This window comes from Beta vulgaris (assembly GCF_026745355.1).
Source record: "Beta vulgaris subsp. vulgaris cultivar EL10 chromosome 3 unlocalized genomic scaffold, EL10.2 EL10_2_Chr3_s1, whole genome shotgun sequence".
NCBI lineage: Eukaryota > Viridiplantae > Streptophyta > Magnoliopsida > Caryophyllales > Amaranthaceae > Beta > Beta vulgaris.
The window spans coordinates 237,550-251,008 of NW_026611040.1; the positions used below are offsets into that span (position 1 = coordinate 237,550).

The 13,459-nt window shown below is 37.3% G+C and overlaps 1 protein-coding gene across 1 annotated transcript; it reads right to left on the reverse strand.

The window, feature by feature from the left end:
• Positions 1–1,699: 1,699 nt before the first annotated feature.
• On the reverse strand, positions 1,700–3,582 carry LOC104884607 (berberine bridge enzyme-like 8). Its single transcript, XM_010669293.4, has one exon. The coding sequence runs from the start codon at positions 3,425–3,427 to the stop codon at positions 1,856–1,858; it is 1,572 nt and encodes a 523-aa protein (XP_010667595.2). The 5' UTR covers positions 3,428–3,582; the 3' UTR covers positions 1,700–1,855.
• Positions 3,583–13,459: the final 9,877 nt, after the last annotated feature.

Sequence of the window (13,459 nt, forward strand, 5' to 3'; positions counted from 1 at the left end):
CAAGGAGGGAGGGCCCAAGGCCAACTCTATGCAGTTCCTTGTGGGTACGTAGACCACGGCCCGACATGAGGCCAAGAGGAAGGCTGCTGCTGCAGGCTACGAGGACCGCCGACGGAACCACCCTGAGACTGACCGCCACCACGGTCACCTTTCCCGGCACCGGAGCCACCACGCTGCTGGCCCCCCTTTTTGCCACCCGCATGATGCCGAGGGTGGTGTTTCTGGCCACGATTATGACCAGCATTGTCATGAGAGGGAGGAGTGTCATCTAACTCCTTAGGAGAGGCTACCACCATTGCTGCAGCAGTCCCGGTGGCAGCTTCCTTGGCCAACCCGACTTCCTCCAAGGTTAACATCGACCGAGCTTGTAAAAAGGAGGAAGAGGAGAGCTTTGACGTATTAACGTCCCCACATTTTTATAAGCCTTGAGAGAACAGAGACAAGTTGTAAGACAAGACAACTATCGGAAACCGGCGCACCGACATTCTTTAATTGATCGAAAAGGCTCTTGAGCCTTTGACCGTATGCCGAAACGTTAGGGAAGTCATCCATCTGAGTGGTGGAGAACTCTTGTTCAAGAGTGACGACGCGAGAATTATGATTATATTGGAAAATATCGCGAAGGCGATCCCAAGCGGCCATAGCAGTAGAATCTGGTTTAATAATGGTGGTTATTCGGTCATTCGAAATAGTCGAATAGATCCATTGAAAAAGGTCGCGTCAAGAGTCGACCAAAGTTCTTTCTCATCATCAGTAGATGGAGCCTTCGGTGCTTTATCGGCAGCCGGTTTGATGATGTGATGGATGACTCGGTGAGACCGAGCGTGAATCTTAAAGAGTTCCGCCCACGTTCCATATTGAACGTTCTCTATCTCAAATACAATAGGAATGAAAATTTTAATATTAGAGACAGTGAGAGCAGGGTGAAAGGAGGAGATTTTAGACTCAGTCATGGTGGAGTGACTTAAGGTAGAAGAAGAGATGAACTGGACGGAACAACTAGGGGCAGCGGAAGAGAAAAGAACCCTAGACTTGATACCATGAAAGGAATGTTTTCCGTGATTTTCTCATTCAACTTCTCAACATAATATACAACTCATGATGCTAACATTAAGGCTATAATCTAGGAAACTAAATATACACCAAGATATTAACAATATACAAGAATATATATGCATATATTCTAACGGTGAAGTCAATCAAGCTTATAATAGCTCTTCTTATTTTGAGATGGTTCCATGTAACTAAAAAATTGAGCTTTTCACCCAAATACGAAATTCATGAAATCTTAACCCAAATAATACAAATTGGACCCACTTGAACTTAAAAGTGGGCAGAGCATTATAACAACTTAGGTTAAGGCACTAACCTTAGTTAAGAAATTAAACGTGAAATAACACATGTTAAACATCAAATCACTAAATAAGCTTTTGTACCATGGATTATCTCGAAACAAGGGTTGATATTTGTTCTATTTTGTTGGTAATAATGGAACTATTGGGTTTGCAGGAACAAACAAAAACAAATCCATTTTATATCCAATAACTAGCAATACACAATGGGGAGTTGATACCATCGTCTATCTGTAAATGCTTTCATACTTGTTCATGATTGGAAGGCTATATTTGTCTATATGATAGAATAACTAAAAAATTTGGAGCTACCACATATAATTGCATCTGAAAAGTGCTAACATATAGAAACTTAAAAATATTTGACATTACAATGTAGAATTTCCCTTTTATTCTTAGCACATAGAACAACCGACAATATAACACGCAAACTACTTCATAGGCTCGCAGACCATTAAAAAACAATAATTATTTATAACAAATTAAGATGATATTCATTTAATTCACGTGGGAAGAGCAGGAATGCTTTGCTCATTGTTGAAGAAGTTATCAGGATCAACGATGGTCTTAATCTTCACTAAATTATCATAATTATCCTTGAAATACTGAATTCCATACTTCATCCCTTCCAAAAAGCTGCTAATACCATCATGTTTGTTAACCCCTAAATCTAAATCCCGATAGTTAAAATATGCTTGTCTTGGGTATTTGGACACGTACGGAGTCATGTAGATGTATAATTTCCTTGTTAAATCAATGTAGTATTTCTCTTTATCCTTCCCTTCCTCATCCCAGTTGGTTAAGTATTGAATCTTGTACAAGTTGCCTTTTCTATGTGGAAAAGGGGTCTCATTTTCAGAAATCTCGCTCATTCTTCCTCCATATGGGTTGAATGTGAGCCTTGGAGTTTCTAGCTCAACCATTTTACCCCATATAAATTCCAATCCTTCTCTTGGGATGGGTTTTTTCACGTAATCGGACTTCCTTGTAAGATGAGACAAAGTTTTAGGTGTCCTCTGGAGGAGCACCTCCAACGGAGCACCACTAGGATAGTCCGCCCAAAATAGAACAGACTCAATCCAACTCATTTCATGGCAATCGGACTCTTGCAATTTCAGTTTAGGAAATTGATCTCTCATCAATGAGTTAAGCCTTGTAGAGTCACCTAGAAACAATGCAATGAACGTCGCCCTCACCGTCTTTTTTCCCTTATTGATCATATCACCTCCATCTATGACATCCATCGTTAGCCTCAAAAAGAGGTCATTATCTATTATGCTTGAAGTCTCTTGCCATTGAAGGACAATGCTGATAGCATTTTCTTCCATGGTCCGTGAGACGCGAAAAACTGTCACAACTTCAGGAACTGGGACTAACTTGATCTTGTAAGAAAGTATAACCCCAAAGCTAGCTCCTCCACCTCCTCTTATAGCCCAAAATAGGTCTTCACCCATTGATTTGCGGTTTAGGAACCTACCATTAGCATCAATGAGTTGAGCATCAATTACATTATCAATGGTAAGTCCATACTTCCTCATCATATTTCCATATCCTCCCCCACTAAAGTGTCCCCCTACACCAACACTAGGGCACACCCCAACAGGGAATCCATGAGTCTTACTCTTCTTAGCAATTTCATAGCACATTTCTCCGAGAGTTGCTCCAGCTTGCACCCATGCTGTCTCCTCCTCGATATCGACATCAATGGAGCGAAGGTTAACTAAGTCAAGAATGAAAAAAGGGGCATTAGAGACATAAGATAAGCCCTCATAGTCATGCCCCCCGCTTCGGATTCTCATTTGTAGGCCTTGCTGTTTTGCCCATTGTATTGCCCCTTGTATGTGGGATGCATGTGTAGGGGTTACAATGACAAGTGGTTTTGGTGTTGTTGCTTTGATAAATCGAAGATTATGAATGCGAGAGTTAAGAAAAGTGGAATAAGAAGGGTTTTCTTGGGTGTAGATTAGGGAAGAAATTGGAGAACTTGAGGTGGCAATTTTGTTTTCAAGGCATTGAATCAGAGATTCATCAGCTTTGAGGCTTGATTCCTTCTCCATACTTTGTTTCATATTCATTCTTTTGTTAAGTTGAGAAGTAAAAAAATCCTCAGGAAATAAAGAAAAATTTAACAAAAAATTAGAGATATAATGAAGGGAATGTGGATACAAGATGTATTTCAGGAAAATAATATGGCTTATATACTTCCATCTTTTTCCTACTGGTTTTTCTTTTCTTCCCACATTTCCCAGTTCATTGGGGACTCTATCCCTATTATACTTCATCCGTTTCAAAATAGCTGCATCGTTTGGTTTTTTACATTACGCTTTCTTATACGTTAATATCTATAGTTGCGTATAAGTAAAAATTATAAAAAGTTGATATTTGAAATCCTTATATTGAGACGAATTTAACAAGATCCCACTTGACTATGTTTTTTCTTATATAATGGTGAGAAAAAACTTGTCAAATTTGGTTCATAAATAGTGACCAAATGCTAAATGGTGCAACTATTTTGAAGTGGAGGAAGTATAAGGGAAAGGGGAGAAAGATGGTGTCCCCCCTGTGAAAATACTATATTATACTTAATAATCTAATTAATGGAATGAAAAAAATTACAAAAGAAAATAATTTAAGAATCATTTCTCAATTCAACTTGACATTCTAAACAAGTTTAAAATGGTATATTGATCAAATACTTCAATCAAAAAATTAAATGGACAAAATATCTTGACCTTTTTCTTAAAAGAAACAGTATATATGACGTCCACCTGAAAAGTCAGAAACAATCACTATCATTGACACTCTTTAATACGGTCAAACTAACTCATAATTTTTGTTCTTCCTGCTCAACCGATCTAGTCAAGGAAAGAAAACTGAATACGTTATATCATTAACTGATCCGGTTTTACCCCCTTGATGAGACGAGTTGAGTACAAATGCTTTTAGTGGCCAGCAACAATATACAAGGATGACAACAACAACAACAAGAATTACAAACCAATAATTCTAAACCATATTTACAAAGCAACAATTACATATAAAAACGAAAAGAGTATGAGTAATTCAAAAATTACAATTTATATAATTACAAGTTATGCTAATTAAATTGCGTTAACAAGATTAAGCTAATTAATATATACTGATTAAATGATATTGAATATATGATTCTAATTTAACTACAATAACACGACATTGTAGGATAAATTAATTAGAAAGGAAAATAGTTTGAGAAGAAGTATGGTAAAATACATCAAATTTGGACTCAATTTATAGCTAAATTTTTTTTATAATCATTAGTATAATTTTATTACAAAAATTATTGCCCCAATTTTTTTTTATTACCAATCAAATTTTTGTTCCAACAAATATTAGAGTTGAACTGTCTTGAAGAACATCAATGAAAAGAAAAGCAAGCATACTCCACGTGTTCAATTTTGACAACAATCAATGATGATGACCATTCGTTTGTTCAAAATGCATGTCTGCCCGTTTCATTTTAATTTACGCACTTACACTTTTCGTACATGCTAATGTAAAATTTTGAGTACATATATCTTTAGTTTTGTATTTGTAAAAATTATAAAAAGTACATATTAATAAAATACATGTTATGATAAATTTAACAAGATCCCACATGACTATATTTTTATCCGCGTATAAATAACAAATGATGGTCAAAGTGAAATTTGTTAATAGTGTAAAATATCAAAGTGTCACTAGTACAAAATAGACGATTTGCGTCGGATGCGAGACGCCTATTTGCGTCGTACATAGGTCCGACGCCACAGGCCTCGACGCAGATCAGAATACAGGATCTGCGTCGGACAACAGCGCGACGCTTTTAATTAGCTATCTGCGTCGGACTCCACCTACCATACGACGCAGATGACTCCTTGCCCATGTCATAGAGGCAAGACTCATCTGCGTCGCATGAAGACTAAAATGCGACCCAGATGACTGATGTGCGTCGCACATAGCACTACATGCGACGCACATGAGGCTTTTCAATCCCAGCAGCCAAGCTCATGTGAGTCGCATGTAGTGCTATGTGCGACGCACATGAGGCTAATCAACCACGCACAATTCATCCACAACGAGGCTAAATCATCAGCATTATAATTCACGCCCAATTCATCCACAACCTAATAATGAATTCAAATCAGCAATTCAGAAACTAAACTGGAAAAAAGTTAAATTTTTAGATTGGATACAAAATTGTATTTTTACCAAACCTAATTACAGAATAATACAAAAATTACAAAATAATACAAAAATGACAGAAAAATTAGCAAATCAACAAAAAGGAAAAAAAAATCAATTACACAGTTACAGAAATTATACAAAAACAGAAATTTTTACATCTGATGAGATGCAAACTAAAAAAAAGTTAAACTTGACCTTTTCCTTGAATTTCTAGAAATAAAACTAATTACAAAATCTCGCAATTGAAAATTAGGGTTAACTTTTTTTCAGTTCGTGCTCGTCCTTTGTGTTCGTTTCTCTCTCCTCCCTGTGTTCGTGCACGTCGAAATGGGCCGATCGAAGTAAATAAGGAAAGCAATCGCCGACGAGATCTTGTATGCTGGAGATCCCCTTCTACCTTCGCCACAGAACACCGCGAACCCTTTTGTTGTTGAGATTCGAAAGAGAATTGAAGGTAAGTGAGAGAAAGATGAGATGCGAAAGAGATGAGAGAGTCATAGAGTGTTTGAGTGAGAGAGATGAAGTGTAATATCCCGTATTTAAGTAATACTAAATATCGGATTAATTATAAATTAAATATTTTTCAAACTAACAAAAAAAAACAAGATTTATAGATATTAAGATGCATAATAAGCTATTTTAAGTTTCCTTTATTTAATCTAACTTGTGGACAATAAAACAAGTATATACTTAAGTAAAAATTGAAATTACAAAAGTGCCCCTATGAGTCTAAAATTCTAGCCATCTTCTTCCTTCCTCCATTTTCTTTCTCTGGCAAAATTTTTTTTTTTTTTGAAGTGTTCACACTTGAAATCAAACACTTCAATTCAATACTACAACGCTCATCTTCTTCATTAGTCAATAAAGCTTGCCACAATATCTCACAAAATCTGGAAGAAGCCTCAAAGTTTGAATTCTCAATCTTCCTTCATTAATGAAACTTGACCAAAGTTCATAAGCTTTGAATTATGAACTGAACAGCAAGGCAATGGCAACCTCCAACAAGTTCTATAAATACCAATCGATTCCCAAGTTTTGCCAACACAAAACAAAACCGAAAATCAGAAATTTTGGAGTTAATATTAAGCCAAAACTAATACAAAAAAATTAAACCACTGCTTGCTTCCTCCTCTGTTTTTGGGAGACCACCACCGCACCACCACTTCGCCACCTAAGTCTGCCGCCAGTCACCGCACTTCTTCCAACCACCAGCGACCCACCCACGCCTCTCACGCACTCCTTTCTTCCTCTCGCACAACCACCGCAGCACCCTTTCTCTCACAAACCCACCTGCGTCGAGCCTCCACCACGAAAGAAACCACCTTCGCGGTTCCGCCACCTCGACCCTCACCAAGTGCTGCGTTGCAGCCTCCATTTCCGGCGAAGCACGGCTGTCGCACGCCCTCTGTCGCAAGGTATATAGAACTCTGTTCTGTTACCTTTATTTCTCTCTTTCTTGTTGTCTCTCTTGAACTAGTAATTACGTTACTTTTAAATGTTGATTAGTGGGCTCAATTAATATATGAACCTGATCATTGTTATTTGGGCCTAAAATATGATAAACACACTAAGAAGTAATCTAAATGCGATAAATTATCTAACTCTTACATCAGAAATTCATGTACAACTTGTTAAAAGTAAATACTATTTCAATTCTTCAACTCTAACGACAATCATAAAAACTTGATTTAATTTATAGTCATGTGAACAAGATAAATTAATTATTGGAAAATTTAACTTAATGTATATACTCATGAAAACTCGTAACTTATACATATTCACTAAATCGTGTGTAAGCATACTTTACTAATATTCATAATAAGTTCTAATAATGTGAGTTAGATGTATGAAAATAAAACGATTATCTTAAATGAAGGAGGTTATGATAATAATATGACTTCATGTAATTTCTCAATAAGTAATGTAGGCAAAGACATATAAAAAAATATATAGGAGATAAGTCTTAAGGATTAAGATAATTATTAATATTGTTTAATAATTGAACTTGATTAGTGATTTTGGGCCTAATGTACCTAACCATATTTTACTAAAAACAATTCACGTAAGTTTATGAAATGTGGATACTTACCTATTGACTACCCATTTATATTATTGGAAGTAATACGTAAAATTACAACTAGTTACATTTACTACAATGTTAAAATCTATAATATGACTTAGCTTAATTAATTGGCAAGTTGGGTGAAACAAGTTTAGCAAATATAATACTGGTAATCTTATCCTTTATTTTATTAAGTTCATATTATTAACCTTAATCTATCAATATTTAAATATGACAAGTTTTTATAAAAGCTAATGTAATAATAATAATTATTTAAGTAATAAGACGGTATTTATAAAGTTTTGTAAACAAAACGAATATACATAGTCCAACTATTAATTTGTTTAACAAGTCAACCTTAGTACTATAATAATAACAAATGAGGGAAGTTACAATATTAATCATCTCGTTATTAATTATTGGTTAGATTAAGGAAAAAGGAATATTACAAGCCTCCCCCGACTATCAAAGTTACTAAGCAGGATTTGAGGTAACGTCTACTGCTAACACCCGCATTCCCTTTCTAAATATTGTTTTATGTTGATATTTATAATGTTTATGTTAAAATGTATGCTTTTATGGATTGCGGGATATGAAATACTTTTTATGAACATGGTATTTCATGACGTTACGATGACTTTCGAAAGATTAAAGAATATGATTTCATGATGATTGTGAAGTATAATGTATAAATAAAAAGAAATGGAACATGATAAACAAAAGTGAAAGATGGTTCTTGGCAGTACGATGTTATGTTGGTCGTGCACGTACCGTTCTATTCTATGGCGGAAACGCCACCTTCTGGTTAGGGAATTGTCCCTGGTGGCACCGCACTATGCATGGCTTTATGCCACCTTCTGGTTAGGGACATTGTCCCTGGTGGCTATTGCCCTATGATTATGATGATGATGATGATGATGATGGGAGACGTCCCTATATGTTATACTCGCCAAGTTACCAATAAGATAATTAGATGATGATTATGATATGAAGATAATAATGAATTTATGTTTACATAAAATGTTTATGAAATGTTTTTACTCTATTCTCTCTCCTCCCTGTTTGCAACTAAAATGAATTGAAATGAATTTACGATGTTAGAGTGTATGTTACTGGGCCTCGGCTCATGACGTTTTGCTTTTCTGTTTTAGGTAATGACGGGGACGACGGAATGGCGTAGCAGTGAGGAATAATTATTACTTAAATTATGCAGACTCTTATTATTATGTATTCTAAGCTTAAGAACATTAGTTTATGAACCTTAATTATGTTCCACCTAATTATTTACACATTTCTAAGTTAGTTATGAAGTTTAATATTTATAAAGTTACGTTCTTTAACGAACTTACGTTGCCTTGTATTTTCCAAAAGGAAGGTACGGCAGTAACGCACCGACTAAGTTAAAGTCTTCCGCTGCTAAGTAAGAGTTAATTAATGAATTAATGATGCTTAGGAGTCGGGGCGTTACATGAAGGGTTTGAATGAGAGAAAACGGCTGGATGAAGTGAGAGAGAAAACGGCTTGATGAAGATTGAAGGGTTTGAGAGAGAGACAACAAAAGGCTGAATAGAGTTTGAAGAGAAACTCTAAACTTGCACATTAAATATGGGAAGCCCATAATTTGCGTCGTATGTCGTGGCCCACTCGACGCAAAGCTTGACCCAAACTTATTTTGTGCCATCTGTGTCACACAATTGGGTACGTGCCACGCACATTGTTGGATCGTTTGCGTCGCGTGCTTCAAACTGTCCAACGCAAATCTTCTTTTTATGACTACAGCTCGTATCTGGACCCATGTTGTGCGTCGCACTCTTCATTGCGTGCGACGCAAATAGTATTTTTGCGTCGTTTCCGTGTTTGTGCGACACAAATTGACCTTTTTCTACCAGTGTATGTAGATTAAAATCAAACGGATAAAGTATTATATTTGTGCTTTTTCTTTGCAAAAAACTGGTTTTATATATGTAAATCAACAAAAATAAAAAAGAAATAAACCAGCTTTCATGATGTTACGTAGTGCTTTACTAGTAAATATACTGCTATTTCACAACAGGTTCTTCAGATGGAGACTTGTGCAACAATATATTGATCAAAGATCCCTTCGTTCCCAAACCTGCAAAAAAGGGACCCACCCTGGAGGTTTGGATGGTGGCTTCCCCTCTGAAGTTTAAGTCAGGTATATGAGTAGTAAGGAAAGTTTAGAGAGAGAAAGTACAGAGAGAGAATTGTGACAGAGTAATAGTACACTGCTTTGAAAAACATATATTTCTCTTGATTTCAAGGACTATTTATAATGTTTGGGGTGATTCATGTGCCCTGAGCCTAATTTAAAGGCACCTGATTAGCTAAACAATGGGAGCATAACACGTGGCAAGCAATAATTGAGAAGTATACATCATCCAATCAGATGTCAATGTAATTTGAAATCTTGGGCCTGAGTGTGTACCAAGCAAGGGAGATGGGCTGGTACTTTTCTCAAACAGGGATTTGTACTTCAGCTATTCTTCTTTTGGCCTGGTATTTTTTATGTGTAAGCAGGGGAGGCACACGGGCGTCCCAGATGAGTCCACGTGTGTGGTGGAAAACCGTTGATTTTCAGATTACAACACATGACAATCGGACAATTCCTATTTGCAGATGACACACCATTCGAGGCGTTATTGATCTGACAGTCAGAATCAACCAATTTTGAAAGTTGTATTTCCTAATGGTAAAACCATGTAAAGCTAAGTTCTATTTTTTCTAGATAAAGTAAAACCAACCCGCTCTTAGTATCTCACTTGAGATAGTGTACTATTACATTTCATCGGTCAATAATTTTGCCTTTCTTGTTCTTTGACAAATGATAAGGTTTTTTTTTCTTTAATCAAATGATAAGGTTTCTTATACGCTTATATAGGGTCCCTCTCAACTATTACATCCTTGTGTTGCTCGAGTGCTCTAATATAACACCGACAAATATGTAAATAATGTTTCTTACCTGAGCTACTTTTTTTTTGGCCTTTTACAATCTTCCAAGCTATATTATTTCTCCACTCATTTCCCTCTGTTTGTCCCATCTAGCAAACCTACCTAATAAATAATAGTGCAAGGTACCTAATAAAAAATAATGCAAGGTGCGTGGCTTACTATCAGTGGGCCGGCATTTGTTATAGATTTGCCAATGCTGAGCCAGCCTCGCAAGGCGTCTTGCTCACAGTAGGTGTTCCTGCTCGCCATATTTTTTTTGTCATTTTGCTGTTAGTAGTTTTGGATATGAGTTTAGCTCGACATAAATCTATCGGAAAAAACTTAATTGATAAAAATTTAAGATTTTTTGCATTAGAATTTATAAAACTAGTTTGTCAATTTAAAAATAATATCTAAAATTTTTGTTTAAAAAAGGAAATTTTGTTATAAACTACTTTATAATAACATGCTTTTGTGAAAGTACTTAGTGAGAAAAAGTTTTTAGAGAGAGGGGTTCTCCCTACTCTCTAAGAACCCTAAAGCCCAAAATTTCAGAAACCCTAATCCCAAATCTTAGAAATTTCGCTAAGCCGCCGCTCTCTTCTTCCTCTTTCCTCTCAGATCTAGCTTCTTCTATCTTCTTCTATGGCTATCTAGTCCTTTGCTGGTCATTTCTTCTTGTCCTCAGTCGGACTATTTCTTCTAGTCTCTCTCCATTTCTCCTTTCTCTTTTCGTCTTTGGTGGGCCTGCGCTTCGCTGGCGATTTCCTCGGTTTGCGAAGCCAGCGTCTTCAGTGTCAAGGCTTTCTTTGGGCAGCGCTGGCGGTGGAGAATTGTTTGTTGGCTTTGGGTGAGGGGTCGCTTCTGTAATGTGGGCTTCAGGTTTCAGATTTGGGCTCGGGCTCCTCTGCTGTCTATTCTTTTTCCAATTCGGGTTTCATTGCTCGAGTTTAGTTTGTTCTCGCGGTGGGTCATGGTTGTCGTTGTCTTATTGGCATGATCGTGTTCGCGTTTTAGTTGGTTGCTGGATTTGGGAGCTTATTCATTTTCGGTGGTGTTTGTCTTTCCCCCGCAAAGGGTTCGACGTCGATTTGGGCCTGGGGTGATGCATGATGCCGTGGCAGAGCATTTACTCGTGTTACTTTCTGCTCCTTTGTTTTTCGTTTTTTATGTTCTTGTTGCTTATTGTAATCACCCTTAGGGGTGTTTTAGGGGGTGTCTCTTGGGTAGACACCTCTTAGTTTTCTCTCCTTGTCAAAAAAAAAAAAAAAATAACATGCTTTTGTGAAGAATTGTCCTATAAAAGTTTTATTGGTCATAGGTCTATATTAGAGTAACATTATATGTAAAGGGTAGAATGGTCTTTTACGGGTCATAGGTTTGTATTGTAAATACTATATATATTGGATGTCAGGGTTAACCATATGAGGTTAACACAATTATTCTCCATACTTGTACATGGTATCACATTCACAGCCTAGGTTTTTCTTAAAAAAAAAAAATTTCCTCTCTCAAATTTTTTTTTATCCCGATGGATCCTGCGCCTCAAGCTTCCGCCGCGCATGCTGTCTCTGCGCCAACTTCACCGGCGTCGACCTCCGTCCCGCCGTTGCCCCTGCCGGCGCGCACAATCGCTGCCATGTAGCCTTTTTCGTCGCTCTTCACGACGCACACCGACGCCCTTGCGTTGCCGTCCCGGCCTGATGCCAGCGCCTACACGGCGTCCTCGGTGGTCTCTCGTCGGCCCTTCTCATCGGTGGCTCCCCCACCTCCTCGTCGCACTACCAGCAGTGGTTTCTGCCGGGCTTCCCGCCCTCTTCCGCGCCGTCGACCACAACCGGCCTCTTCCAACCCTTCAACATGCCGCAGACCTCTTCTGTATTTGCACTTCCTCCAATCTTTGCCCCTAATCTAAGTAATTTGATAACTATCACACTCTCTTCTTCCGAAGATTATTTGTTATGGAAAACCCATATTACTTGTTTACTTCTTTACCATCAATTGTTTGGTATGGTTGATGGCACTATTTCCATTCCTCCTGCTACTATTATTTATGAACATGGCATTATGATTCCTAATGTTCAATTTTATGAATATTTGCCTGTGGATCAACAATTTAAATCATGGATTTTTGCCACATTGTCTAGAGATGTTTTTATGGATGTGCATGATTTATCTACTTCTATGGAAATTTGGACTCGTTTACAAACTAGATTTATGCATGCTAGTATGGCTAGATCAATGGAATTGAAGGGACATCTAACTCGTATTAAAAAGACTGCTTCCCAGTCTATGGATGGTGATTTACGTGACATCAAGGTTATTGCTGATTCACTTGCTGCCATTCAGTGTTTTGTGTCGAACCAAGATTTAGTTCAGTATACTCTTTTTGGTTTGGATCATGATTCTGAGTATGATCACATTGTCACTACTTTGCTGCATTATCCATTCACTATTAGTTTTGATGATTTGCGTCCAAAGTTGCTTCTTCATGAACAACATTTGATAAATTCGAAGGATGGATCTGATTCCTCCTCTCATCATGCCTTACTTGGTGTTCAATCTACTGGTTTTGGATCAAGTTCCTCCTCAAAGTCTAATTCTGGAGGGAGGAATAGGGGCTGAAACGACAGAAATTGTGGGGGGAACAATAATCGTGGGGGTAACAATAATCAGAATACTCGTGGTAATGGTGGTGGCAATGGGGGTAATAATAATTCTCGTGGCTCTGGAAACAACAACAACAACAATGCTAATCAGGGACGCTCAAATGGTACGAGTAAATATTCTAACCTGTCATCCTATAGTATGCCTTGCCTAGATTATATTACTAATGATTTGTCTTTAGTAGGGAATATATCCGTCTCTAATTTAGAGACGGAATATTGATAAT

Bases quoted from the DNA above. Each gene is read 5' to 3' on its own strand.
- LOC104884607 (XM_010669293.4), bottom strand. From the start codon at position 3,427: ATGAATATGAAACAAAGTATGGAGAAGGAATCAAGCCTCAAAGCTGAT.